This window comes from Panthera onca, chromosome F2 (genome assembly GCF_046562875.1).
Source record: "Panthera onca isolate mPanOnc1 chromosome F2, mPanOnc1 haplotype 2, whole genome shotgun sequence".
In the NCBI taxonomy this organism is placed as follows: domain Eukaryota; kingdom Metazoa; phylum Chordata; class Mammalia; order Carnivora; family Felidae; genus Panthera; species Panthera onca.
The window spans coordinates 80,538,101-80,565,693 of NC_138356.1; the positions used below are offsets into that span (position 1 = coordinate 80,538,101).

At 47.2% G+C, this 27,593-nt stretch overlaps 1 protein-coding gene across 16 annotated transcripts in view; it reads right to left on the bottom strand.

Moving 5' to 3' along the window:
- PTK2 (protein tyrosine kinase 2) overlaps positions 1–27,593 on the bottom strand; it is a 257,923-nt gene that overhangs the window by 135,350 nt on the left and 94,980 nt on the right. For 15 of the 16 annotated variants that reach the window (XM_078441853.2, XM_078441844.2, XM_078441846.2 and 12 more), the window contains 2 exons: positions 22,063–22,229; positions 10,013–10,100 (listed from right to left, as the gene is read on the bottom strand). In XM_078441853.2, coding sequence (XP_078297979.1) covers positions 10,013–10,100; positions 22,063–22,229 — 255 coding nt within the window. The remainder of the gene's footprint in view (positions 1–10,012; positions 10,101–22,062; positions 22,230–27,593) is intronic. The other variant, XM_078441856.2, reaches the window with a different exon arrangement.

Below are 27,593 nucleotides of genomic sequence, written 5' to 3' on the forward strand. Positions count from 1 at the left end.
TGTTCTGCACTAGCACCTAGAGCGAGCTGGTCAATAATATCTCCTGACGAGTGAGCGGGCAAATGAATCAATTAATAAAGGGCTCAAGGTGGGGTTTGGGTACCTCCGTGTGTAAATACTATTTTCCATGTAAGGAAGCGACAGTAACTTCTATAGTTGGCAGTGGTGGGCGCTGAAGACTGAGTCAGTGGGACTGATCTACTCAGTCCACGAAATGAAGTAAAAAGTTTTAATTCTACAATCACTTTGTTTCTACTTCAATTGTTCCTTTCTCCTACATACCAAAAAAAAAAAAAAAAAAAAAAAAAAACCCACAAAAAAACCCCAAATTTAAAAACTAAGTTTTTGCATCAGAAGTAGGTTTATCATTGAACAAGAAATAAAGGCACAAGAGATAAATCCAGACATGTGTTTACAGGAGTGAGAGAAATAGCACGGTTGTTCTGACTGAAACTGTTGATCTCGGTTTATGGTCTGGTGTGGACTTCAAAGAAACCACAGCAGAGCATCGATAACATGAGGAGCAAAAGTCATCATAACAAACTTATCTTAAAGCTTAACAATTTCTAAACAGTTTTCACAGGTGGAAAAATACAACACGTGCTTTATTTCATTCATCAAAACCAAATTCACGTTAGTTGCAGAAACGCAAAAAGGGAAAATTCTAATTGAACAATTTCTGTAGAAGATCCCTCTCTGAACATGACTTAAAAGCTCTGAGAGCTGTTTTCCTTGAGACACAGTCTACTGCCCTTGGCTCTCGGAGCTGTGTGCCCCTGGCCTGGGGTGACTGATGTGTCCTGCAGACTGACCCGCGTGAACAGGCCATCGCAACAGACCCTCAGCTCCCCGCAGCCTTACCACAAGCCCTGTGGCCGCCTCCCTCTGTAGGAGCACTGACAGAGAGCCCACTAACGCTCCCTGAGGGTCCCTCCAGACATGGTGTCCTCTGGAACCACCGAGCATGCTCGCATCCTGATTTTACTTCTGGACTCTGGGTTATATACACTCCGTGTTCATTTCTAAGACATTTCCTAACTACCTTTCACCTCCTACTAACTCCCAGCGGAATTCATGGCTTTCATTTGTGATACGGATGTCCTTTACTGAGCATGTAGGTGTGTGTATGAGTACACACTTGCTTCCAGTAAATGCACGGAGCACGCTGGCAGGCCGACTTCTGTGTGATGCCTTACGACACCCTTGTGGTAGCATCATCGTGAGTGGGGCACCACCATCGCCCCGTGCGAAGTCTCGGCACGAGCCTAAGAAGAAAGGTGGTAACAGCAGAGCTCCCTATGATTCGAGGGACACTCACCAGGGCCCAGGTACTGAGCCAGGTGCTCCACACGTTTCTCTTGTTTTTTTTTTTTTTTTTAATGTTTATTTAATTTGAGAGAGACAGAGAGAGCACGCGTGCACTCAAGGGAGGGTAGAGAAAGAGAGAGAAAGAGGGAGAAAGAGGGAGAAAGAGGGAGAGAGATAATCCCAAGCAGGCTCCGCACCGTCAACGCAGAGCCCAACACAGGGCTCGAACCCAGGAACCGTAGGATTGTGACCTGAGCTGAAACCAAGAGTCAGATGCTTAACCGACAGCCACCCAGGCACCCATCACATGTCACTTACAATCTTTATGGTAACTCTTCAAGGTCAATAGTCCCACTTTACACATAAAGGTCAGAAAACTTAATTTACCCAAGGTCACACAGCAAGTGTTCTAAGACTGAGGATTCACACACCAGACCTGCCAACCCCTGTAAGTCAGGCTTCAGCGTGTGCACACACCGTCTCTGAGCTCTGTCACGGGGAAGGAGACCAGGGGCAGGTGGGGAACACAGCCTCACCCCGTCAGCCTGTTGCCTGCAGGGGCCTATGCAGCGGCTTCCCGCATACCGCCTGCTTCTCCTGACCACTGTCGTCGTGCTGATCTCAAGTCCAGCACATCCGCAAGAGCCTTCAAAGAAAAGACCCCTGAAAACTGGTGTTTGGCTTTTTAAATTAATCTGTGTACATGACAATGTCAATTTCCTGCTTCAAGAGATAGGGTGCATTTGGACTTCCTTCTGTGGCAAGAACCATATTTATAGCCGTGAGTTTTTTCAAACAACCCAAGTTCTGTACATCGTCCTAGCGAGTGACTGAGCTTGAGGGTCGTTTTGGGGACTCCACGACCAGGGTCTTCCTACCAATGTGGGGTCTGTCAAAGGCCCCACGGTGGACTGAAGGCAAATTTCCAGTGCCCCCGCACTTCCAAAGTCTTTCATACAGAAGGGTGATCAAGAAATGTGGGCTGACCAGTATAAATATGCAGGTTTACCTACGCCCTCAATAACATGAGTGCTTCTTGAATCAATAAAAACATATGGGAGTGGACAAAGGGAGGAATGTACATTACTAAATCTATTAAATAAGTACAGAAAATATACCGTCTAATAGGTCACGTTAGACTTACATTTATTTTGCCTTCTTTCTGGAAAAGGACAGCTGATCATTCTCGAGTTGAAAATGTCAGGTATTAAACTAGAATCTCCCTCTTGGAGCTGCTATCTCTAGATGTTTAACTTACAGAAAGCTTTACAGCCAAGAAAATACAGATAGAGAAATCAGTTTGTGATAACACAATTATCTGAATAAAAAGTAGTAAAAACAAAATGGGAGTACAAGGAACAGGCAGGCTGATCAACAGGAAGCCATACACCCTGGAGCCTCACGTGTCTCCACAGCCAAGTCCAGACTGTGCCACGGAGTTCAGTTACAGCCCTGCCCTTTGGATCTTCTCTCAGGTTCCTGCTGGTGCTCCTTTTGCCACAGAAGTCACCATTTTGTCACAGTGTTTTCAGGACAAAATGGATGGATATACAGTTGACACAGGAACACGTGTTTGAACCACCCAGATCCACCTACATGTGGATTTTTGGGTAAATACAGTAAGTACTGTAAATATATTTTCCCTTATTTTCTGAATATCACTTTTTGTCTCTAACTTAGCTTACTTTTCTGTAAGAACATCGTATATAATACAAATAGAACGTACAAAATACACGTTAACTGTTCCTATTATCTGTAAAGCTTCATTCTGATCAACACTAGGCTACTAATAGTTAAGTTATGGGGGAGTCAGAAGTTGTACATGCATTTACGACTGTGCAGGGGGTCAGCGCCCCTCACCTCTGCCTTGTTCAAGGGTCAACTGTACTCGTTTTTTTTTTAATGTTTGTTTATTTTTGAGAGAGACAGAGACAGAATGCGAGTGGGTTAGGGGCAGAGAGAGAGGGAGACACAGAATCCGAAGCAGGCTCCAGGCTCTGAGCTGTCGGCACAGAGACCGATGCGGGGCTCGAACTCATGAGCCATGAGATCGTGACCTGAGCTGAAGCCAGATGCTCAACCGACTGAACCACCCAGGCACCCCTGTACTCGTTTTAATCTTAGTCTATCTTTAAGAGAAAAAAATGACAGCCCCATGTCTGACCGATGCATCTTAAGCACTGAAAATTTCACCAGTGCCAAAAATTTCACCAGTGCCAAACGATTTCTATACAAGTTCTGCATCAATACAGATTTAGTCAATATGACAATTTCTTGACTAAACATGGACATGGTTCTTTCAACTAATAGCCACTACTATCTGCAAAACGGTGCCAATCAAATACACCTTTAACAAATGAAATTTCAGAGTGATAAAGAATAAAAGGTTATATGGCAAAGGACAAATTTGTATCAGGGTAAGGCACACTTCCCTTGGTTTATAATGAGACGTTAGCTTTCGCATCAAAACTTACTTTCATAAACTTCTGCTCTACAGTGAATAGGGTTATAACAAGATTCTAGTTTATTTCTAGAGTGTGCTGATTAATAGCTTTCAAACTATTCTAAAATAGGTCAAAAACACTGAAGTGAATCACTTGTAGTATCTCAGGGTGGTAGTCACGTTTAGGACATCTTTAAACAAAACGGCATCTGCAAAATAATCCCCGACTAGTAACCCAACACTCAGCACAGTCCACCGACATGCTTCCTTCATGACACCATGCAAAATAAGGGGTATAGAGAACAGTTGGGCATAGATGGAATTTCAAAATAAGGAGTTAAATTAAATTAAAATAGATTATTATAAGTGTTCTCTCTTTCATGGAATTGAAATGGTGGTAGAGAGGAATTGAACATAATACTTTTGTATCTACCTTCATAAAAGAGCCAAAACAATAAAAATACTTATTCTTCTATAATAGAAATAACAACAGGTAACACTCAGAAGTGTTCAGTAATCCCCAAGCTAGATCCTACAGATTCCCACATGGGAAATTCAGCAAAATAATAGCTCCTAAGAAACACACAAGGAAACGTATCACTGAGTAAGAGTCAGTGTCAGCCACCACCGACAGAACAGATGCAAAGCCCAAGAAGTTCAGATTCAGAAGAGACATTAACTCTATGTGAAATAAAAAAGAAATAAAAGGCAGAAAAATCAGAAAACAGTAAGGGCCACAGTGGATGGCCTGGCAGATTTTCTTACGGGGGAAGGGACACAAAACTTTAATAAAAACTCAGCAAATGCATTACACATCCCAGTGTTTGCGGGGGAGAAGAGCTGGTGTTCTGACAGATTGATCCGAATCACAGATTCCCGGGGGGGGCAAAGAGCCGAAACGGGAGAAGGAAGTGGCTGCACAGGGAGTGTAGCCTGAGAGGTTCTAACATAGTCCCGCAGGGAGAACGCAGGCGGAGTAACAAAGAAGGGAGAAAAGGCAAGGTCTGAGTGGTTATCAAAAGGCATTTCAAGAACTGATAAAAAGACACGAGCCCACAGGTAGAGGGTGCACATCACAGATCAAGCAGGAAAAAAAAGACTGGAAATCCACACCTAGTCTGTAATAAAACTGTGAAACACAGAAGACAGAGAAAAGGTCTCGAAGCTGCCCAGAGAGAAAGGACAGATCACATTCAGAGAAAGACAGGATGAGAGTCAACCTCTCAACAGCAGTAATAAACATCAAAGCTCTGTGAGAGAGCACTTCCTGCCCTGCCCCGTACCCAGCAACACGTCTGTTCAAGCAAGAAAAAGACTATGAGCCACACAGGAGGTCTGAACGACACTGTTAACAACCTTGAATTCATGGGTTTTCATCACACTCGGTGCTCAACAATCCAAGACGCATTCTCCTCAAGCAAAACCGGAATCTTGACAAAATCTCAGCCTGTGCCGGGTGATGAAACAAGTCAAAACAGAGTCTGAACGACTAGACAACTAGTATCAAATGAACCCCCCAACCACAATTCAGAATTATTTGAGAAATGAACCAAATGGAATACATTTTTAAATCGCCTTATGATCATATATATATCTACCAAGACAGTGGACCGAATGTTTCGAACAGTCTGCTCACTGAAAACAACTAAAAATGCTGAATAAAACATTTTTTAAACATCTTCTGGAAGGCTTCTATGGCTGGGTGACAAACAAACAAAACCACACCAAAGTCCTGGTCCGGCCGATGCTGGGATGCAGAGAGGGCAGGGAGATGTCAGGTCAGCTGTTACCCTAGGCCGGAACCACACACACACACACACACACACACACACACACACACACACACACTGTACAGTGTCACAACCAGCAAAGAAAAGCAAGCCAAAGGACAATGGACACCCAGGACCACAGTTACCTGCATGGAGTAGAGGGGCAGGGGTGGGGGGATGTGACAGGGACACAGACCGGGAAACATCAGCTGTGCTCTCTTCTCTTGGGGAGTAGGATCACAGGTACTCATTTTTTTTACTAAGCATCATAACTTACAAAGGATACATGTATCAGATGTTACCGAGCTAAACAATTAAAAAGAATCGGGGCACCTGCGGGGGGCTCAGTCGGTTGAGCATCTTACACTTGATTTCAACTCAGGTCATGATCTTGCGGTTCGTGAGATCGAGCCCCACGTTGGGCTCTGCACTGAGCGTGCAGCCTGCTGGGGATTCTCTCTCCCCTTCTCTCTGTCCCTCCCCTGCTCGCACTGTCTCTCAAAATAAATAAACATTTAAAAAAGAAAGAAAGAATCAGGGCGCCTGGATGGCTCAGTTGGTTGAGCATCCAACTTCAGTGATCAAGTCATGATCTCACAGCTCATGAGTTCAAGCCCTGTGACAGGCTCTGTGCTGACATCTCGGAGCCTGGAGCCTGCTTTCAATTCTCTGTCTCCCTCTCTCTTCCCCCCCCCTCGCTCGCTCCCTCCCTCTCTCTCTCTCTCTCTCAAAAACAAACAAACATTTTTAAAAATTAAAAAAAAAATCAATGTTATCAAATTCTGAACCCCTTAAATGGGTCCTTAAAATGGACTCATTTAGCTTGGAACTCAGTGAAAATATAAGTATGCACATATGTATACATCTTATTTATTTGAATCAAGTATTAAAGATTTTAGAAATTACAGAATGGGTGTCATTTGGCTCTGAGACCTGTATAAGATAATTTATCTCAGAACTCAGTGACAATTTCCACACTCAAGTTCTTACAAAATATTTCAATTCCATTCTCAGTTGAATAGACCTTGGCTATAAATAGCTGAAGGGCCAAAATTGTATTCACTGTGTGTGTGCAGGCGCGTGCACGATTAAGCAGGAGAACGTTCTGAATTCCTAACTGATTTCGCAACAGCGGAACGAAGGCTGCTCCCAAGGTGGGTGCTGCCCACGCAGGAGAACACGCGGATTACCTGGAACAGCCCCGGAATGTCCACACGCGCAACAGGACAGATGCTGCACTCGAAGTGACCACAGGAAGTCAAATGAATAGACAAGTACTTACTGAAGCAGCAGGGCAAAAATCATACTATTTCCAAAACAAATGGAAGTACAAATACATCCATTTTTTCCCATAAGTGGATAACATTACATGTTTTACGTATTTTACGCACAGCCTGCGCTACGCGCCAGCATTTGACAGGCGAGCCTCCCCCTCCGTGAGCAGAGCTGTGCTTCCCTCCTCAGGGTGGATGCGAACATTGGAAACCCGGAGGAGTGTATTAACCAAGCTTTTCCCGACAGACCTCTGCCACGGTTCCACTTTCCATCTTGTTACTGCCACGCTCCAAGGAGCGTCCTGTACCTACACGTGTGTGAATCTCACCTCTTTAGAATAAGCCCCTGGAAGGAGAATTATTGGTTTGAATATCAAATTGCCAGTATTCGACTGTTTTTACTTATAAAGCTGCCAGCGGTGCCACATCCCAACCGGAAGGACAGGGCCATGCTCGTGGCCCCTCCCGTACCTGCCGATCAGGAGCTGTGACAACTAACAGCATTCTCCTCCGCCCCTCTGTCCTCCTCCCCTGTAGTCTGAGTGCCGCCTTTACCTCCCTCTGTTTCCTGTCACTTAGGCCTGAAGACACCGGCTTGGATGAGCCATCGACACGGGGAAGGGGTGGGATAACAGCTACACTTGTATTTCTTTTAAAATACAGGTACTTGGGAGAATATTACAAAATTATATGCGAAATGAAAGTAATTATTAGGGGAGAGATACTTTAAGTGATGCTTTAGCATATTTTCGGGACTGTCTAAAACTGTATAACTAAGTGCAGAAGGTTAAAAAGAGGGCAGGCTGAAGAAGAGAAAGTGTAGGAACAGGAGGAAGCAGAGCAGGGGTGAAGGGGCCGGGAGCTCATGTGGAGAGCACACAGGAAGGCAAGAGACACGCGCCATCCCGGAACGTGCAGCCCCACTCGCGTCGGGACAGGTAAATGGTAAATGCCAAGTGCTCAGAGGTCTGGCGCCGCCTGTGGACTGCCATTCAAACCATGACTGGGCACTTGTGTGGCAGACAATCCTACCTCACCTCATCGGTATTTGAGCGGGTGAGACAGGTAAGCACGCGGAGACTCACGGAGCCGTTAAACGCACAGTGGGCCACTACCGCGTGCACGCTCACTACCTCCTGGGTTTTTTCATAAAGGCCGTTCAACCGAACAACGCAGGCCGCTGCGAGACACGTCCTATGAGTAAGAGAAAACTGGGGCCACACCAGCATGTGAAGTGCTTTTAATCAGAGATACAGGCGAGGCCTCCTACGGGGAACAACTGGGACACCTAGCAATAGTGTGGAAGGAACAAGAACGCCACCAACTGCGAGGTCGGCCTGTAGCGGCCGTGAGCTAATGAGGCCTGTTTGATGAATTCCAGAAATCCATGTCACTGAAGTAGTCACAGATTTCCTCAGGGGGTGGGTTTTTTCAAGGAAATTATGCCAACAGTGATAAATATCATCTACAAGAGAGAAACACACGATGCAAACCTATCAGCTAACTAAGCTCTCCTGTCACCTCCTTCACTTCGACTCAAAGCTCACCAGATTGCTAAGGGTGAGCTGTGGAAACACAGACGAGGAGCGGTTTGTGATCTAGAAATCATTTTTGCAGTACAAACGGGCCTCCAGCAACCTCAGGTGGAATCTAAAGAGGGCTTCGCTCTTTCCTCTTCGCCAGACGCAAACTCGCTCTTCCCGCGCATCTCCGTATCGTGGTAAACCTTCCCAGGCTCCCGTCAAGTCTGGTACCCCACATTTCCACTGGCATTTCACTGGCCATTTCCAATGGCACTTCCACCCCACAGACAGGAAAACAGACCCAATACCGAGAAACAGCGACCTCAGCCTCCTGTTCTCACAGCCTAGATCTGAGAAGGCGGGACACCCAGTTTTCTCACATTGGGAAGTACATCACCCTACCGTCCTACCACCTTACTTCTGAATGTAACTGAACCTTGCCTCTTTCCTGACACCAGGCACCTGGACGGACACAATCAACCTCTTTCTTCTTTACTTTCGTGCTCCATTTGGATCATCCTCCCGGTCCTATCAAATCCATCCACTAAAGTTGCCTACACTCACAGTTAGACCTTTCTCTCCCCCATTTCTTGCCTAAATGGCTGAAGAGCCTCCTAACTTGCCTGCAGCCTTAAGACCCATCCAATGCACGACGGACGCTGCCATCACATCAGTGTGATCCTATTTAACAACGAAAATTCTCGTCAAGCCACTCACTACTTAAATTCTTTAAATAGCTCCCTTTATTCTGCAGGAGGAAACCTAGAACCTTCCCTTTTTATGATGTGGGCTGTATCTCCCTCACCCACTTCTCAGAACTTCTGAGCTCGGCTTTAAATGCACCAGGTTTCCTAAAGTACAGCTCTTCCTCATCTACAAAGCTGGGGACTCAGTGACACTTTCCAGACCCCCTGGACTCCACCCACTGGGTTAGCAGACCCTCCTGTGTACGGCCACGTGGCCCGTGACCACCAACAGTAGAGGACTGAACGCAAAGTACCGTGTACAGGAGATCCTCACCCACTGCACCTTCAATCGAATTTAATGTGCAATTCACTTATTTCATCTGTGTTCTTGACCCACAGCAGACATTTAATACATATTTTTATTAAAACAAAACATTACCAAGTGCATTTACCTGCAAAATGGTGTGCAAATGTTGGGATATTATTCAGACCTTTTTCCCCCCCATGCTCATCACTAAAACTAACAAGTATTTGGTCATAAAATTGTGTTGGTTCATTTATGCCACAGGTATTTATTGCCTAATATTTTAAGGGGTAAAAAGCAAGTTACTCAATGTAAAAAAAGTCCATTCTGGCTTTACTGTGCAAATTGTTCTTGAGATTGTGTCAATGTAGCTGGCTCTGACAATAAATTCTACACCCGACAAATCTGTTGATATTCAGGAATGACCATTATACTTGAATCAAAGACAAGCCAGTGGTTGAGTCACTTAGGACTTACAGTCTCCACATAAAAGTAGTCTCTTTTAAGACTTGCCTAAGCATACAAGAATTCACAAAGTGTCAAAAATTCAAAATTTCCCACTGGTTAAAAGACTCTCACTGCCATACTGTGCCAAATTTATTATTTTCCCAAACATTAGATTTAATCTAATTCTAAGATAAAACCATGTAGTACGTAGGATTCAAAGAAACAAAGAAAAAGGTGTATTAAAGTACCCTCCTATACCTGTTGATAGAAGAAATTCAGAGTTGGCTTGTCTTCAGTAAACTGGTTTAGAAATCCTTTTGGCAAATAACGAATTCTCAATTCATATCTAAAAAATAATTCAGAAAATAGAACAATTAGAAAGAAGTAATTTTCTCAACTCATAGTCTGTAATTACAGTATTATTGTGAGTATGACATAACCAATTACTCGAAGTATTATTTTTAAAATAAGGTAAAAAACAATCACAGTTTTTAAGCATACGGTTTTAAACCTTTCAGCACAAGAACATGCACGTCTGTGTCTGAAGCTCAGTGATCCTGCAAGGAGACAGGACAGGAAAGACATCCAGAAGGCACAGGGCCAGCAGTCACTGTCCCCCACTGGGCTGGGCGGCACCCCCTCACACCTCCTCTCGACGGCTGCCCTGGTGTGCACGGACTCACACAGAATGCATTCTTCTATGCCTGGTTTTTTCTCACTTGCGGCAAATGCTTGTGATGTGGAGCCTAGCTAGCAGCTGAGGGCCGGTCACTGCTGCCCTGTGTGACAGCCCATATCACCGCAAAAGGCCATCAGAGTTATTCCTACTTTGTGGCCATGATGAGGAAACTGCTATAAACACTCTTTTTTTTCCTCCTCTAAACATAAAATGATGGGGCACCTGGGTGGCTCAGTCGGTTAAGCGTCCGACTTCAACTCAGGTCATGATCTTGCAGTCCATGAGTTCAAGCCCCACGTTGGGCTCTGTGCTGACAGCTCAGAGCCTGGAGCCTGCTTCAGATTCTGTGTCTCCCTCTCTCTCTGCCCCTCCCCCATTCATGCTCTGTCTCTCTCTCTCTCTCTCAATAATAAATAAACATTAAAAAAAATTAAACATAAAATGATTTAGTCGCTCAGGAAGCCAAGCTTCAAGAATGGTCGAAACAAACGAACTTCACCAGAATGCTCTCTCACTCGTGTCTTCTGGTGAACATACGGACACACCTCTGCTGGGAAAGGTGGGGGGGGGGGGACCAGGAGCAGAGTCCCTCGATCACAACACACACACATCTGTGTCCACAGATGCCGCCCGTCAGGGAGCTGAAGAAGCCACACCGTCCTACCAGCAGCATGGGCACTCTGTTTCCCCACACCCTCACCTCTGCCTGGTACCTGCATTTTAGTCCGGGACACTTTCTGCGGGAGGGAGGTACAGTGTGGACCGGACTGGCACATCCCGATGGATGATGAGATGGGGCACACCCTCATCCGATGACGGGCCATTCTGGAGACCTTTTGTGAAACGTCTGTTTTGTCTAAAGGGTTGTGGGCCTCCCCTCCCTGACCCCCAGCTGACCTGTGGGCATTCTTCAGGTATTCAGAGTGGGAGACCACTGTTAGACCGCCCAGTATGTTCTGCCACTCCACAGCTGCCTTTCACTCTCCTGACGGTTATCTTTTAAAAATTACCTTTTTAATATTTATTTATTTATTTTGAGAAAGCATGCACGTAGGGGACAGGCAAAGAGAGAGGGGGAGGGAGTGAGGGAGGGAGGGGGGAGAGAGAGAGAGAGAGAGAGACAGAGAGAGAGAGAGACAGAGAGAGAGAGAGAGAGAGAGAGAGAGAGAGAGAAAATCCCAAGCAGGATCTGTGCCATCGGTGCAGAGCCCAACGCGGGTGGGGCCTGATCTCAGGAACCGTGAGATCATGACCTGAGCCAAAATCAAGAGTCAACGCTTAACCGACTGAGCCACCCAGGCACACCTAAAAATTATTTTTAAAATGTTTTCATTTTAATGCTATCTTTTGAGGAACAAAGTTCATAATTTTTATGCAGCCCTATTTATTCTTTTCCTTTTTAGTAAATTCTTTAAGTGTTTTGTTTATAAGATAGTTGCCTACCCAAAGGTTATAGAAAGATCTGGGGCTTTTTCCCTAAAGTTTTAGTAATCGATCTTTAAAAAATGTAACAGGCTCACAAGGAAAACACACAAAGTAATAAATACGATGATTTTGGTTCAGTTAAGGGTGGAAAAAATGCATGATACACATACACAAGTTCTGCTAAAAGTTTTAAGTGTCCATCTTTTAAAATACACAATCGCCAAACGATCAGGTTCACGTTGACTTCTACTCTCGGAAAGAGGTCAATCATTTACTACAGATATTCTACAAGGGGCAACTGTTTGTGGAAACGCAACAGATTCCATTTATTTTTAACTCAGGACTTAGCAGGTGCTTTACATGCGCTATTTCTCTTAATGCACACGACAGTCGGAGAACAGAAGTGTCATGATCTAGGCAGGTGACGCTCCGTGGGAGGAAGCAACGGGCTCCGACACCGGAGGCTTCTGCTGTTAGTGCCTCCCATTCTAACAGAGAGGAAACGGACCCCAGGTCAAACGCTGGGCAGCCTGGCTGCATATTCATGCTGTTAACGTCCAGCATCCCGATGCTGATGCTGACGATGCCTCAACGGACAAGGGCCACTCAGGATCTGACAGAAATTGCGATAAGCATTTGACCCACAGGCTTCTTTCAGTCAGCACCAGCCCTGAGAGGAGCAGAGAGAGCGTGGGCTCTGCACTGGGGCTGCCTGGGCTGGGCGTCTGGCTCCGTGGCCCACTGCTGACCACCACGGCCCTCCCACACCTCGGTGTCCTCACCAGCCCTCAGAAAGTTTATATGCAATATATGCTCAAATTCAGACAGCAAATACACAGGTATCTACAAGATGGCAGTAAAAGTGACACAGACAAATAGGCACGGTGAGGGGAATGACACGTGATAAAGTATTATTTTGCAAAGGGTGACCAGCAAAGGACACTCAGATCCAGAGACATCTTAATGAAGATCTGAAGGGAGGAAGGGAGTCATGCAATCACGTGCAGGGACAGGAGTTCTAATACGATGCAAGGGGGTGCACGAAGGCCCTGAGGCTGGAGGATGTGTGGGAAGGCAGACACAGCTGGGCCCGCTGGGCGCAAGCAGTGAGTAGAAGAGCAGGACCGGGAGGTGGCAGATCACAGAGGACCCTGCACGTCGTGCTTGTGGGGCTCGGAGCACTGTGAGCACAGCAGTTGAGTCACAGGACGTCTATTTCTCTGACCAGACAGGCGACAGACAGTTGTGTAGGACCGGCCACGGGACCCGGGGGAAGAAGCAGGAGGCCCGGAGGCGAGTGCAGCACTCTGGCTGAAAAGGAAGGGCCTTCTGTTTTCACCGGTGGGGAAAGAGTTTCAGGGACTCGGGTAACGGGCCGAGGTCCCAGGGCTATGAAGAAGCAGACGGGGATCCCTCTACAGCAGTCCATGCAGGAATGCCCCAAAGCAGAACGAAACTGATAGAAGGCACTCGCGGCTCCGAAACCACAGAGACGCCCACTGCTCTTACTCTGTGGAGGCCAGCAAGCTCATCAGGTTGTCAAGCGGATTCTGACCACTGCTTTACTGCGCCCACCCAGCACACCCGCCCCATGGCCCTGCTGACGACGCACAGCCCAGCACACCTAGCCCAAGGTCCTGACTACGTGCAGCCCAGCACACCTGCCCCACGGCCCTGACTACGCGCAGGCCAGCACACCTGCCCCACGGCCCTGCTGAGACTGCCCGAGGTCTCCTGATGTAATGGCATCCCTTCACTCCGCCTCTGTCCTTAAACCACAGGGCCCAACACCCACAGCCGACTGGCCCACGAGTTCGGACATCCCTACTCCCATCTCTTCTGTGAAACTCACCTCTTTCTCGAAACTTCTGCCACTATTTTAAGAGACTGGCTGCATCCCGAGACACATGTCCATTATTCTGCTATGTGCCACTCCATGGACTTCTGAAGAGCAGCTAAATATAACACGCCCCAAATAAAATCATCTTTTTTCCGCTTCTCCTAAGTAATAATTTCCTATGAAGGCCACTGACACTAACCTCCCCTCAGTCTTACCACCAACAATGAGCACCAAGATACCCACAAGCTAACCAAGTAATGGTGAGGAGGAGTGGGAAGTGTTTGGAGAAAGAATCTGTTAAGCTTGATACTGAGAAAGGTTAGCCTGTCTGTGTGTAGTGACACAAAGTACGATTTCCAGAAACAACACAGATATCGTAAGCTCTTTCTTACAACACACTTCCAATTTAAAAATCCTCAAAGGAGGGGCACCTGGGTGGCTCAGTCGGTTGAGCGTCTGACTTTGGCTCAGGTCATGATCTTGCAATTGACAAGTTTGAGCCCCGCGTCGGGCTCTGTGCTGACAGCTCAGAGCCTGGAGCCTGCTTCGGATTCTGGGTGTCCCTCTCTCCCTCCCCTCTTCCACTTGTGCTCTCTCTCTCTCTCTCAAAAATAAATAAACATTAAAAACAATGCTTATAAAAATTCTCAAAGGAAGGACAGGAACAGAAATTCATCCTTAGACAAAAATTATAGCAGTTATAGCTGTGAGAAAAAATCATCAACGATATCGAGAATACAGGGTAAAAATACAATGAGAAACAGTATCCGCACAGTCTCAATCTATCTCCCCAGAAGAGTATTTCTGAATTTCAGAGGAAAAAACAGCGACTTTACAGTGGGGAAACCTGGCCACCACCTTAAACCAAATGATCCCAGTTAAAAGCACCTGTAAAAAGGAGTCACATCCTGACAGGATGCAGTGGGACGGGTACAAAAGCTTAGAATTCTGGCCCAAAACACATAACCTCAATACAACCATGAAAAAAGCCCTAGATGAACCTCAATTGAAGGACACGGTACAAATAACCAGCCAGGATTCTTCAAAAGTGTCAGGGTCAGGAAGGACATAGAGAGACTGAGGAACTGTCCCAGATTAGAGGAGACTCGAGGAGTCAGAACAGCAACGTGGTTCCTGGACCAGAAAAGGGATGTTATGTGGGACAACCGCGAAATTTGGGTGACATGTGTAGATTCGTTAGTAAGACTCTATCAATGTTTATTTCCTGGCTTCAATGTCAACTACTGTACTATGTTCATGAAAGTTCCGACATTTAGGGAAGCTAGGTGAAGGCACACAGGCCTTAACTATTCTTGCAACTTTGGATACGTATGGAGAATAAAAGAAATTCCACAGGCGCAGACTAACTGTTCCGTAACCACGGCGATAACCCACCAGAACCTCTCTCCGAGCAGCCTGGCCAGTGTCAGCCGGCAGCCGCAGACCCACTGGAAACTATCTTCCAGCTGCCCGTGTTCGGTGCAGAAGCATCCGGTAAGTGTCTAATTAACAGAGCAGCAAATTGGAAGCGCATCCGTGTTTTAAAGGTGTCACTTCCAAACCTGTCAGAGTGCTCCTGTACTTACTGTCTTTCTGCTTTAAACCCTCCTAAGAACTCTTGCTGAATGCAGGATTACAACGAAAGACTGGCTTCTTAAAAGAAGGCGTATGCAGGGGCGGTGTCATTTCAAGACAACATAGAAAACTACCGAATACAATCTAAAGCCTCCTAAACTATCATTATTCGTTTTCATTGGTCTTTGGAAAATGACGCCTCTCCTCTCTCCTGCAGAGTGAGGGGCTTGCGCAGCAGCGAACAGGACAGCGCTAAGCAGGCTGCTAAGCAGGAGGGCAGCAACCTCGGCTCACTAACAATGATGAGAATGTTCCTCCTCACTCACTTGACAAAGCACCAAATACTTCCTCAAATGCCAAGAGGGCCGTCTCTTAGACTTGGATTCAACATCAGAAGGATTGGGCTGTTCCCCACCCCCCCGGGTGCCCTGACAGGCTATTTGTATCCGATTAGCCCACTCGGATGCCCAACAGCCACCCTACACAGGTGGCTCCAGATAAGTGAAGTTTAGTTACCAAAATGTGATTAACTAGAATGATCTAGGGACAGAACTTTCAAGCTGAAATCTCTCAAAACTGCAGGACACCGTTTGCCACAGTATATGCTAGTACGACAATCGCCACGGAAGCGTTTTTTTGGCAGACTCCAGATCCTAACAAATATTACCTGCTCCACTGGGACCTCCCTCGACAGGGACCTCCAGGCCTCCTAGGGACAGGGGAGCCAGCTCCTGCTTCCTCCTGGACAGACTGGGCAGGAAGCAAGGCAGGTAGGAACCCGAGTCTTCTAAGGGGCTGACTTTTTTTTTTCGAGCCCTGCCTCAGAACCCGACGGGTCAGCACGAGTCCCGATGGGGCCTTCGGGAGACCGGGGGGAGGGGGGCAGGACACTCCCCTCGGGGAGGCTCTGCACTACTGCCCTCTGGTCCTTTCTATCTTACCCAACCGATGAGATCCCCAACGATATTCCTTTAGGGTTTTCTTTTCTTTTCACATTATAAAAGCTTATCAGGCTGTTATGTCATTTTCTGGGACTTCCTTTTTTTTTTTTTTTAATTGAGGTAAAATACACATGACAAAAAAATTAACCTTTTTAACGCATACAGTTCAGTGGCACTTAGTGCACTCACAACAGTGTCACGGGAGACTCGACTATGCCACACGTGGCTACACAGCTAAGATTCACCCACACGGCTACACGTCCCTACAGTTCATTCATTTTGACCTGCGTGACATCCTACGTCTGCGGCCCAGCACGGAAACCTGGAGTCTCTCAGGGACAAAATCTGCAGGGGAACTGCAGCCCTGTAGAGTGTGTGCTGCCCGTCTTCCAGCTGCGGCCCAAACGGATTTACCCGTTTACCTTCTCTCACCAGCAGCACAGGCAAACACCCTGTTGGAGCCACCACCTCTCCCGCTACTGACACTGTCCACAACTCACTTTCTGCCAACCAGTGTGGACCTTGTGGGCTAGGTCCCCACCCCCCTGATCGCCATCCCGCGATCACTGGCCAAACTTGTTTTCTCCTTTACGACAACGCCTTCACGTCCCTTGCCCGTGGACTGAGTTGCCTGCAACTCTCATACTAATCAGAAGAGCATCATCCTTTGTAAATTACAAACGTGACAAATACGTCCTCTCAGCTGCAACTTGCTTCTGCACTTTTACAAATACACCTTTTAATACACAGAGGCTCTTCATCTCAATGAAGTTAAATTTGCTACTCTTTCCTTTTCCAGAGAACGTCTTTGGGGTTATTAAATCTTCCTGCTCCAGGACCAGCAGTACATTCATATTTTTGATTAAGCTTTTTTCTCCCCTGGTCCGTCTTCAGTGGGTCCCTGTGTGTTGCTTGAGGCAGGATCTATTTTGTGGTTATTCTTCCCACCAGGACAGCCACGTATCCCACCAGCCCTTCCTGTCCCCAGCGGCCAGCCACGGCACCACTGGAAGGTCCCCCTGCCTGACACAGCTACACCCACACAGTGTGCCACAAGCTGGCTTGTGTTGAAAGACCTCAGGACCCGGGTGAGCAAGCCTGTGTCTCAGGGTTACTGAACAGGAGGAACAGATCCTACGGCAGATAGCATGAAAACAAATCGATGTTCAAAAACTTCCCAAGAACGGAAACTGACGCCCAATTATTCCGGGGAGTCCTAGCACTTTCATTCGAAGAACATCTTCCTTCTCAGAACTAAAGCCAGGAGTGCGGCTGTCCTCACAAAGCCACCTACGAACTGAGAGAAGGTCCCTGCTGGCAAGGGGGAAAGGTGATCAAAAATGTTCTGTCTCTGGTGCTTACGTGCCTTAACAGGAGCAGAGAAGAAAGAGCTGAGCACGCGGACGCAATTGCCTACTCTGCCGTATGATCTCAAGGAAGCTTTGTCAGCCTCTCGGAACCACAGCGGTCTCACCAGTAACATGGCAAAACGTGAGTACCCACCTGAAAAGACTATCATAGGAAGAACGAACTTGGGGAAAGTAAGCCAGGTGCTTAGCACGATGTCCACCACATTGTAAGCAATGTGTGTTACTGTGAAAACACGGTTATTCACACAACCTACCACTGTTCATCCCTAGATGAATACAACTTACTGTCCCATCAAAGTGCTCTGCCTCTAGGTTTATTTTACATTTCCACTACCACTAATTCCATTCTCACTTGAAGTGTTTACGAGGCGCCTCCTATATGCCAGGCACGACCAACTAGAAACTAGGAATAGAGCAGCAGGTGAGACAAAGTCCCTGAGGGAGAGAAAGGTCATCAGGTGGGCAGGCCTTAAAGACAGAACGGTCGGGGAAGACACAGGCCAAGAGCGGACAGTGGACACCGGTCTGAACGATGGGAGGCCCACGCGGTGACGGAAACGACAGGGGAGCACGTTCAGCAGAGTCACACGAAGCACAAAGTCTCATTCGAGAACCAGAAGGAGCCGTGGGGCTGGGGCAGAGCGAGCGGAAAGTTCTCCAAGACAAAGGAAAGGTGGGCCGAGGCCGGTGCTATTCAGCAGGCCAGGAAGCTGGCGGCAGAGAGGATCCAATGAGACCCCGACCAGGCAGCGAGGAAGAGACGACACTGAAACGTGCGGCCGCTTGAGTGGACGAAGGGAACGAGAGCGAGAGGAGATGGGGCTGAGAGATGATCGGGAACTCTGGAGTTGGCTCCAGGTGTGACGAGGTGCTACTGGAAGCTTCTGCAGGAGTGAGTTTCATACTCCACTGGATGCTTGTGTTTTTAAAGACTCTTGAGCAAACCCCGTAAGCTCTACCTTAAAAAAAATCGCCCTACAACCGCTTCTCACTCCATCACTACTCCCCCAGGCCACCTGCTTTAGGATTTTTGCCTGGGCTATGGCAATAACCGGTTTATGGGTTCCCTGTGTCTCTCCTATTAACGTGTGAATTTAATGCCAAAGGCAGGTCTACAGAGAGAAGGAAGAGGAAAAGAGGTCACTGGAGCAGTCCAAAATTTAAATGCTGGGCAGAGGACACTGTTTTTGCTTTACACATTCTGAGAAGTATCTTCAGGGGCCCACCTGTTTCTGTAGTGATTCTTGTAGAACAAGCCTTTTATTATTATGTAGTTGCCCTCCACATCCCTATTAATGCTTTTCTGTCTTCAAACTTTTTTCATAGGATATTAATAAAACAATACCAATCCCCTTGCCCCCCTTCTCCCACCTAGTTAGCAGGAAGGGAAATTCTTTTCTCTTCTCTTCTCTTCTTTTCTTTTCTACCCATCCACCCACCCACCCACCCATCCATCTAAATGAGGTTGAAGAGAACAGAATGGCACTGGATGAAAATCTGAGACCTCGGTGTACTAGTGAGGTTGGGTATGATTTTGTGAAGCACGTACGTAGACCTACATGTACGTGGTTCTGAGACACACACACGTGTTTGTGCTGCATCTTAAGGTAAAATGTTTCTTCCTGTAAGTCACATGAAAATGTCTTGAATGTCACTGTGTTAGGTGTGTCATAAAGAGCAGAGAGCTGGACTGTATTTGTAATCACACCCTAACAGGTTCTGACCACTCACTCCTAGTCTACTTGACCTTCTGAAGTCTAGTCTGTGATTTCCCTTCACCCTACTTCCCTGTCTTTCTTCCTCCCCTTTTCTTGCCTCCTTTCGATTATGGAGTTTCTCAATACCTACTCACCCACCTACCTGTTACGTTACACAATCTACTTCTAATGTTTTATGGTTGCCCTAATATACAATTTTATTTTTAACATTTTTATATATAATTTTAAAACCCGGCTGACAGAGACTTAATTCCGATCACCTCTCTTCTGACATACTGGGTTCGACTATCTGGGTTTTACTTTTTTCATATAAAAAATCAGCTTTTACCACTTTATGTGTTTTCAGAGCCAATGCTTATCTGTATCTACCCAATTTTTTTCCTAGCACTCCTTCTTCCAACCGAAACCCTCCTTCAGAGACCATTTTCCTTTCTCCCGAGTGTATTTATAGGAGGTTCCTTTGCTGGTATAGTCTCCGTGGAAAACATTGCTGTCATCCTGCTCTTGAATGGTCACTGAATCTGACAAAAAATACAGGTTGCCGGTGACTTCTTCTCCCCACTTTGCACAGATCACTGCTGTGGAGAACTGTGAATGTGTCCCTGGTTGCTTTAGCATATCTCTTTGTTTTCCTTTGTACACGACTTGACTATAATCCACCAAAGTGTAGATCTATTTTTTTAACCGTGTTTGGGGTTTTGCATTAATCCTGGTTCTGAGGACTCATGTTATTTGCCAATTCCAGAAAATTCTCAGCCATAATCTCTTTGGGAGTATTTCCTCCTCCTCAGTCTTTTTATCTCCTCCTGGAGCCCCTGTCAGAAATGGGTCTGCCTCCTCAGTTTTCGTGTCGTGCCATTTCCTTTCATATTCTCTACCTGTGCATCTCCCCGTGCTATCTTTTGGGCAGATTTTCTCAGATCCGTGTTTCTGTTGACCAATTTTTCACCTACATCTACCTTGCTATTTTAACCATCCAGTGGTTTCCAGAACTCGAGTTTGTTTCTTTTTCAAATCTACTTGGTTCTCCGTAATAGACTCCCGTTCCTTACTGACGCCCTAGGTCCTGCCTCCTCTGACGTGAGCACCGACAGGCGGCAGGAAGCCTGGCTCTCCCGACACACCCACAGGCATCACCTGTGCCTCCAACCCATCTCCTTGTCTCCTCTCCTCCCCCCGCCGTCCACGCACCTTCACCGATCTTAGTGGCCTCGCTACCACTCAGAGTTAAGGTTACAGTTAAGGCTAGGTTCACTTTAAAAGCCTGCACTGGGAAGTCAGCTAAATTCAACTCAAAGCTGTATCCGGAGCTCTCTCTGCAGGTGGAACTTAAATCGAGTCTGTTACCTATCTCCCCTGTCTTTACCTCCTAAGGTCTGTGGAGAGCTATGAGAAATAAACATTTTACGAACTGCAAATGTACAGACTATAAAGAGCACACGGTGGGCCCGGTGCCAGGCTGCGGCAGCCACTCCCATCAGCATCAGGTTCAGCACTCACTGTGTTCGGTGAAGTTCTACCTCGCCCAGTCTTTGAGGGTTCAGGCTCCACGGAACAGAGTAGTGCCCACTCAACTTTACTTGAAATTAGGCCAAGTAAACTGGCTTAAAAGAACAGAAACAGAGCTTGTCAATTCAGATGCTTGCATTCGACACAACATTTGACCGAGCACTAGGGACATCATGATGATGAAGCACGCCTCCGACGTGTTGGTACAGGAAGGCGACGGAATTATGTTCAATAAAAATACCTGCAGGGATACCTAACTTTTAGGTATTCATAGCTTTTACACACTTATTGGACTGACTGGCTGAATAATGGAGGTCAGATCTTTGCTAGCCATCGATGTAACCCCATCAAACTGCATTATCGTGGGGTATCTTGTTAGCTCGGTCGGTTCTGGCTATTTGAAAAACATGAAAACACAAGGATATTTCTTTGGTAAACTGTAGCTAGGATTAGATTTTTTCCGACTAGAGATTATTAACCTAAACATATTTGTTTTTCGTTTAAAACGTCTCCTCCAAACAACTCAGGTTGTCGGACTGAAAGTGACCGGCCCTGAAGCTCCCCCCTTCCCCCACCCCCCGATCCATAACCGCCTTTACTCCCACAGCAGCATCCACAAAATGAAGGCGCCTGTGGAAGGAGCCCATCTTTGCAAGTTATACTTCTCTCAAATAAAGTGTATTACATGTACAATTTCCTACTAACAAGCTGCTTTGCGTAACAGTGGAAAAAATTACTAGGAGAGAACACAGAAAACTCTTTAATTCACTTTGAATCACGTCCGTTTCGCTCAGGTCCGTCCGAGTCACGAACATCAAACGTGCACCCACTCTTTTTGGGGGAGCTTGTGGGTTACCGGGCCCCGTGGAGCAAGCCGTGCCGCCCACCAGGGAGGTGATCAGGTGCACACGAAGTCCTGCTGTACGAGAGGATGCGGACAGGACAGAAAGGAAAAGAACAGGGGGCGGAGTTCTCAGAGCTGAGGCTGGCCCAAAACAGTCCCCGACGGGAGAAGCGTGACCGGCCCCAGGCCGTCCCCACAGAGCCCAAAGTCCATAGTGCCACAAAGACAGACTGAACAGAGATCTAGGAGAGGTCGCTGGTTAATTATTACCAGCCAGTTTTATTTCGACAGGAGTCGTGATTACAAGCAGTATGAAAATTAAGCAAAGACATTCACCCTCTCGTGTGTGATTTAATATGCAAAACAAATCAAGCGTGAGTCACACCAAAGTAGGGACGCGATCTTACTTCCACTCCTCTGGTGGGTGTGCAAGTTCATACTTCTCCCTCACATTGGAGACACCCATATCCAAATGGAGCCAGTGAACCTCCTCTGACCGCAGGTGACTGAGGCGAAATCCATAGCAGGCCACGTGCTTTACTTTGTGACTGTCCACTATCTTCTGAATGATGCCCTAAAACATACCCCCCACAAAAACGACTGTTATAAACAAAAAAAAAACTGTAGGCTAAAAATTAATGCAATGTTCATTTGTTTTAGTTAGTTATCAGAAATCTTTGGTAAAAGAGTATCAAGTTAAATAAGTCATTTAATTTTTCTTAGGAATCTTGTTTCTCAAATAGTATTTTTATGAACAAGGAAAGTTTTGAAAAAACACAAAAAGAGACTCTTCCGTTTTCTTCAGTGATAAACAAGGCATGGAAACTTAAAATACATTTCTGCAGCTCTAGCTCTGCCCCCCCGCCCCCAAACCTGACAATGTGTCCCAGCCACCCTCTGGGTGTGACTGCTGATAACTAGGCCCGAGGACGGGTTCCACTTTCTGAGCCCAGGACGGCATACTGCTCTAGACCCGATGCAACCTAATGTCATTTCTTAAGAAACACATTTAAGGACGTATGACGAAGGCCACATTTCTGACAATACCGATGATATCTGTGAAGTTATTCAAAATTGGGCCTACCCAATCTGCTACCAACCTCTCAAAGAGCCCCTGAAACCTAACACTCCATGACTTCAGACAGGAAGGCTGCCCAAAGATGAAGCTTATCCTAAACTAGGGAAAGGGAGGGGGCAGCCCGAGTCTTGCCCTGTACCCGCACAGTGTGGAAGTCCACGTGTACACGTTTGAACACGGACGGCACGCGTGGGAACGTAACAGAGGCCATGTGCTGCCCCCACACGAGGGTGTGCTAATCACAGCCCATTGCAATCCTCTCAGTGCTCCAGGCCACTCACAGTTAATGTTGAATGATGCCGACATTAACGTGAAAATCACCGGTCGAGAAAATCAGCATGGTTTTTAAAGACTAGCAATTAACGGAAGGTATCACACTACTTACAACATGAGACACATCTTCAAAGTTCCTACACACACTAAGCGTTTCTATATTAAAGCACGATGCTGTTGACAATACAAATAAGGATGTTCCTATCCCTACTCACGAGAAGACAATTAACACACACTATATGCAAAACCCATCAAGGACGCAGTGCGTCCACACTAAAGGCAACAGGTGGCACCTGTCCGTGGCCAGGCTCCCGGGAGAAGGTTGTGTATCAGGCACGGGAGAATGGTAGGGAGGAGGAAACGTGTCATCGGGGAGAAAGCATGGACAGAGGCCTGGGCTGGAGGTCGCTCCATAAAGAAGACACGCTCTCTGGGGACAGGAAGACCGGGTGCAGCCTAAAGAACTCTGGGCAAAACTGCAAGGGGCATAAATGTCCTTCTTGGCTTTCGGATTCAAACCCTGGGTTTGTGATGGGGCCACCGTGAAGGACGCTGCCGCCTGTGCTGCCAGGGGCGCCCAGCCAAGGGGGCAGCAGGAGCCGAAATCCAGCCGGCCCTCTAGTCGGCACATCTTGCGCTCAGGGGTGGGACATCGGCTTCCAGTAGTTCTCTCAGAGGCAACTTCTTCAGCTTCCCCTTGCCGACACACAAGTCCCTGCTGCACAGGACGGGAGCTGGCGCCTCTTTCAAATTCCCACAAAGGCGCTCTGTGCCCCGGTCCCGACTCTGCCCATCTGCTACCAAGGGCACAGCGACACCAGCTGCCCTCCTCTAAGGCTCAGGTTTAGCACGTCCTCTCGTTAGTCCGCGGCAGCTCGCTGCTACCAGATTCCAGAGCCACTGCTCTCCTGTCAGGGCCCTGGTGCAGGTCCCTCTCTGTTCCCAACCATCTGTCTCGGCAGGTCTATCCTTCCCCTCCAGACACACGCCGGTTCCTACCGCTGTTTGTGCCATCAACCCCGGGGAGAGATCCCGCCCTCCCTGGGTGCCTTCCCTGATGAGCCCCAGCAAAGGTTACCCTGGCGACCTATCAGGGAACAGGGCACCCAGGCACCCACCTGCAGAGAGGCCAGCGTGGACACACCTTGTCCAGAACCGTGGAGCCCAGGGCACAAGCCGGCTCCCAATCTGGAATTTTTCGGGACAGACGCAATTTCAGCCCATTCACTCAATCACACTACCTGAAGACACCCAGAATGACTTCCGGTTTGCTTCTGTGTAACGAGGAGCTCCCATCCCGTAGGACCTCCACCCTGAACAAGTTGTAGCCTTCACTTTCCACTAAGAAAATTAAAAGCAATAAACACACAGACACTTCCCTCTATTTCATGTTTTGCTTTTTTATTATGCTCCCATATTGTGTTCTATCCTATTTCTCTAGAACTCCTGTAAATCTCATCGCGGACTCAGTCTGAATGGCAGCCAAGGTTAGGAATATAAAAGGACTTACACATTTGATGCTCAGTACCTACACTCAGTAACTTAATTTTGAGAACCAAACATCTGGTTCTGGATAACTGAAAAACAACTTTTAGAACTAAGCATTTAGTAAGGAATGCACACTCAGAAAAACCTACCCTGCTACCATATGGAAATGTATGCATATATTATTTCTGGAAAACGTGTATTTAGAAAAGTGACTGTCTCAAGGGAGATAACAGGACAAGGATTTATAATATACCCCTAACGGCAGCTGAATTAAATTTAAATTCTTCATCCTGACTTTGATGTCCCATGACAATCCTATCCACACTTCACTACTTTGTTTTTTGTTTTTTTTTTTTAATTTTTTTTTCAACGTTTTTTATTTATTTTTGGGACAGAGAGAGACAGAGCATGAACGGGGGAGGGGCAGAGAGAGAGGGAGACACAGAATCGGAAACAGGCTCCAGGCTCCGAGCCATCAGCCCAGAGCCTGACGCGGGGCTCGAACTCACGGACCGCGAGATCGTGACCTGGCTGAAGTCGGACGCTTAACCGACTGCGCCACCCAGGCGCCCCGTCACACTTCACTACTTTGAAAAGGCCGTTGGCTCATCGGTATCCTATCCCAGAACTTGGAAATACGTAATGTTCCTGATTAATTCTCACATTAGATATTCACAGGAAAAGAATTCTTCTTAAGGATGAAAAGAAGCCAGTGTCTGTATTGTGCTTCTATCTTATCAGGAACATACAGCACTCAGCAGACAGAGCCATTCTACTCCTGGTGGGTAGTTCTTGTGGGTTCCCCAGCTCTGGGGGGGCCAGGGGGAGTGGACATGCAAACAATACTGCTGTGAACGTGCTTGAAGCTGGCATCACACACGTGCAGAAACAACGCCCAGAAACAGACGCCCTGGGTCAAAAGCTACGAAACGTGTGACATCTGGTAAGTACGGCCAAACCGTCAACCAGTGAAACTATATCAGTTGGCACATGACATTAGAGACTGTCCTTCACCTCATGCCGATGCTGGATGAAATCAATCTTGAGTGTTTATCAGTGTGATGGACCACAAGAGGTGGGGGACATTTCACTGTTGTCCTTGATTACACACTAGTGAGATGAGTCTGTGGTTTCGTTTCTAAAAGTTCTTTTTACGATTTTGCCGGGTTCAACTTGGTCACCTACCTATCTTTTGGACAGTGTTCTGGAAAGAAGCAATGACCTTTCCACTGGTCGAAAGAAGTCCTGCAGACCTTTCCTTCGTGTTCATTCGCTCATGAATGTTCGTTCCCTCCCTGGGTCAGTGAGCATGTGCACCTAGTCCGCGTGGCAGCAGCACTACAACGATGGATACGACAGAACCCTTGCCTCCAAAGCCGTAGTCTAGGAGGGAGGTGCTGGACACACGCGTGAGAGTGGCCTGTCCAGTGTGCGGGGAACTGTCTACGTGCCTAGCTGTCTCCCCACTGTCACTTGCAAGGCCTCTATCACGAGAGGAGAGATCTAAAGCCACACACACTGTTCTTAACAGCGCACTTCTCTCCACTTCCTGCCAGGAGTCACCAAGTGCAACCATCACTGCTGATTTGTTTGTTACAATGCAGTTATTTTTCTGTGTCTCTCTTTCAGACGCTCTTTACCTCAAGGAAACCAACTGTTCGCTGTGCTCTGTCCTCTGATCCCACCCGCACGGGAGGAGCCTCACTGTCATTCAGTTACCGCAAACAAGGTGCGGAGATCCGAATCCTGCTCTCCAACAGCACTGCCTTCCTCCTGTCGGTTCAGCGCTCACCCAGAAGTCGGCCCCAAAGTCCCCCGAGACAAAGCACACCTGTGCCCATCTGTTCCCTACTACTGCCATAACAACAACCACAAACTTCCGAGCTTAAGATAGCACAAATGCTAGCTTCTCAGTCCTGTAAAATCCTAAGTCCGAAATGGGAATCCCTGGGCTAAAATCAAGGTGTCAGCAGGGATGCACTGCTTTCTGGAAGCTCCAGGCTGGCCTCGTCCAGCTGCTAGAGGCCCCTCTGTGCATGTTCAAAGCCAGCAGGGTTGCGTCCAACCCTTTTACTGCAGCCCCCTCCCTCTGACCACAGCCAAAAAAGGTCTGCAGCTCATAATCTCCCCATCTCAAGGTCCTTAGTGTGGGTCACATCTTCCAAGTCCATTCTGCCATGGAAGGTCCCATATGCCCAGGTTCTGGGGATTAGGACATGGATACCTTTTGGGGCTATTATTCTGCCCACCACAATCACCATCTCTAAGGTTCCGTGATAGAGAATTCTTTCTCGTGCTCTTGCCGTCTCATACTCTTCTTTACGTTGCTTCTGACTCTGTTTCTTTCTTATGGTTTTTCTTTCTAGTTTCTTCCTAGATGATACTATTCCATTAAAGAAATGTTCACGTTTTAAATACATATTCACCTGATCCTCTATCAGAGAAAGTTGACATTTGAGACACACACGAAGCATCAGTGACGACACTTGACAATAAACACTGGAGACCACAAGACTACTGCACACAGAGCCCTTCCGGCAACCATCTGTGGCTGAGCTCAGGGAAGACGGCCTACAGGGCGCCTTCCCCACAGCCGCTGGCGTTCTGAGCACAGCGCAGTGGCTCACAGAGCTCGTAACTGCTGCCGACTCACAGAATCCCAAACTGTCCCTGTGCTTTCCACTCTGATCAGAAAGCTGATTTTAAATTGATCAGAATGGGGGCGCCTGGGTGGCTCAGTCGGTCGAGCATCCAACTTCGGCTCAGGTCACGATCTCGCGGTTCGTGGGTTCAAGCCCCGCGTCGGGCTCTGTGCTGATGGCTCGGAGCCTGGAGCCTGCTTCTGATTCTGTGTCTCCCTCTCTCTCTGCCCCTCCCCCACTCAGGCTCTGTCTCTCTCTTTCTCTCTCTCAAAAATAAATAAGCGTTAAAAAAAAACTGATCAGAATATTTCTTTCTACTGTTATTCTTCCCACTACCAGTGTGGTTACAATAATTAGTCCTACTCCAACCAAGGATATTCCGCATTTAGCAAAGTACAGGACTGAGTTTATTGCGTTTGTTTACTCTTGCAGATTCAGGTAACTGAGTGGCTCAGGA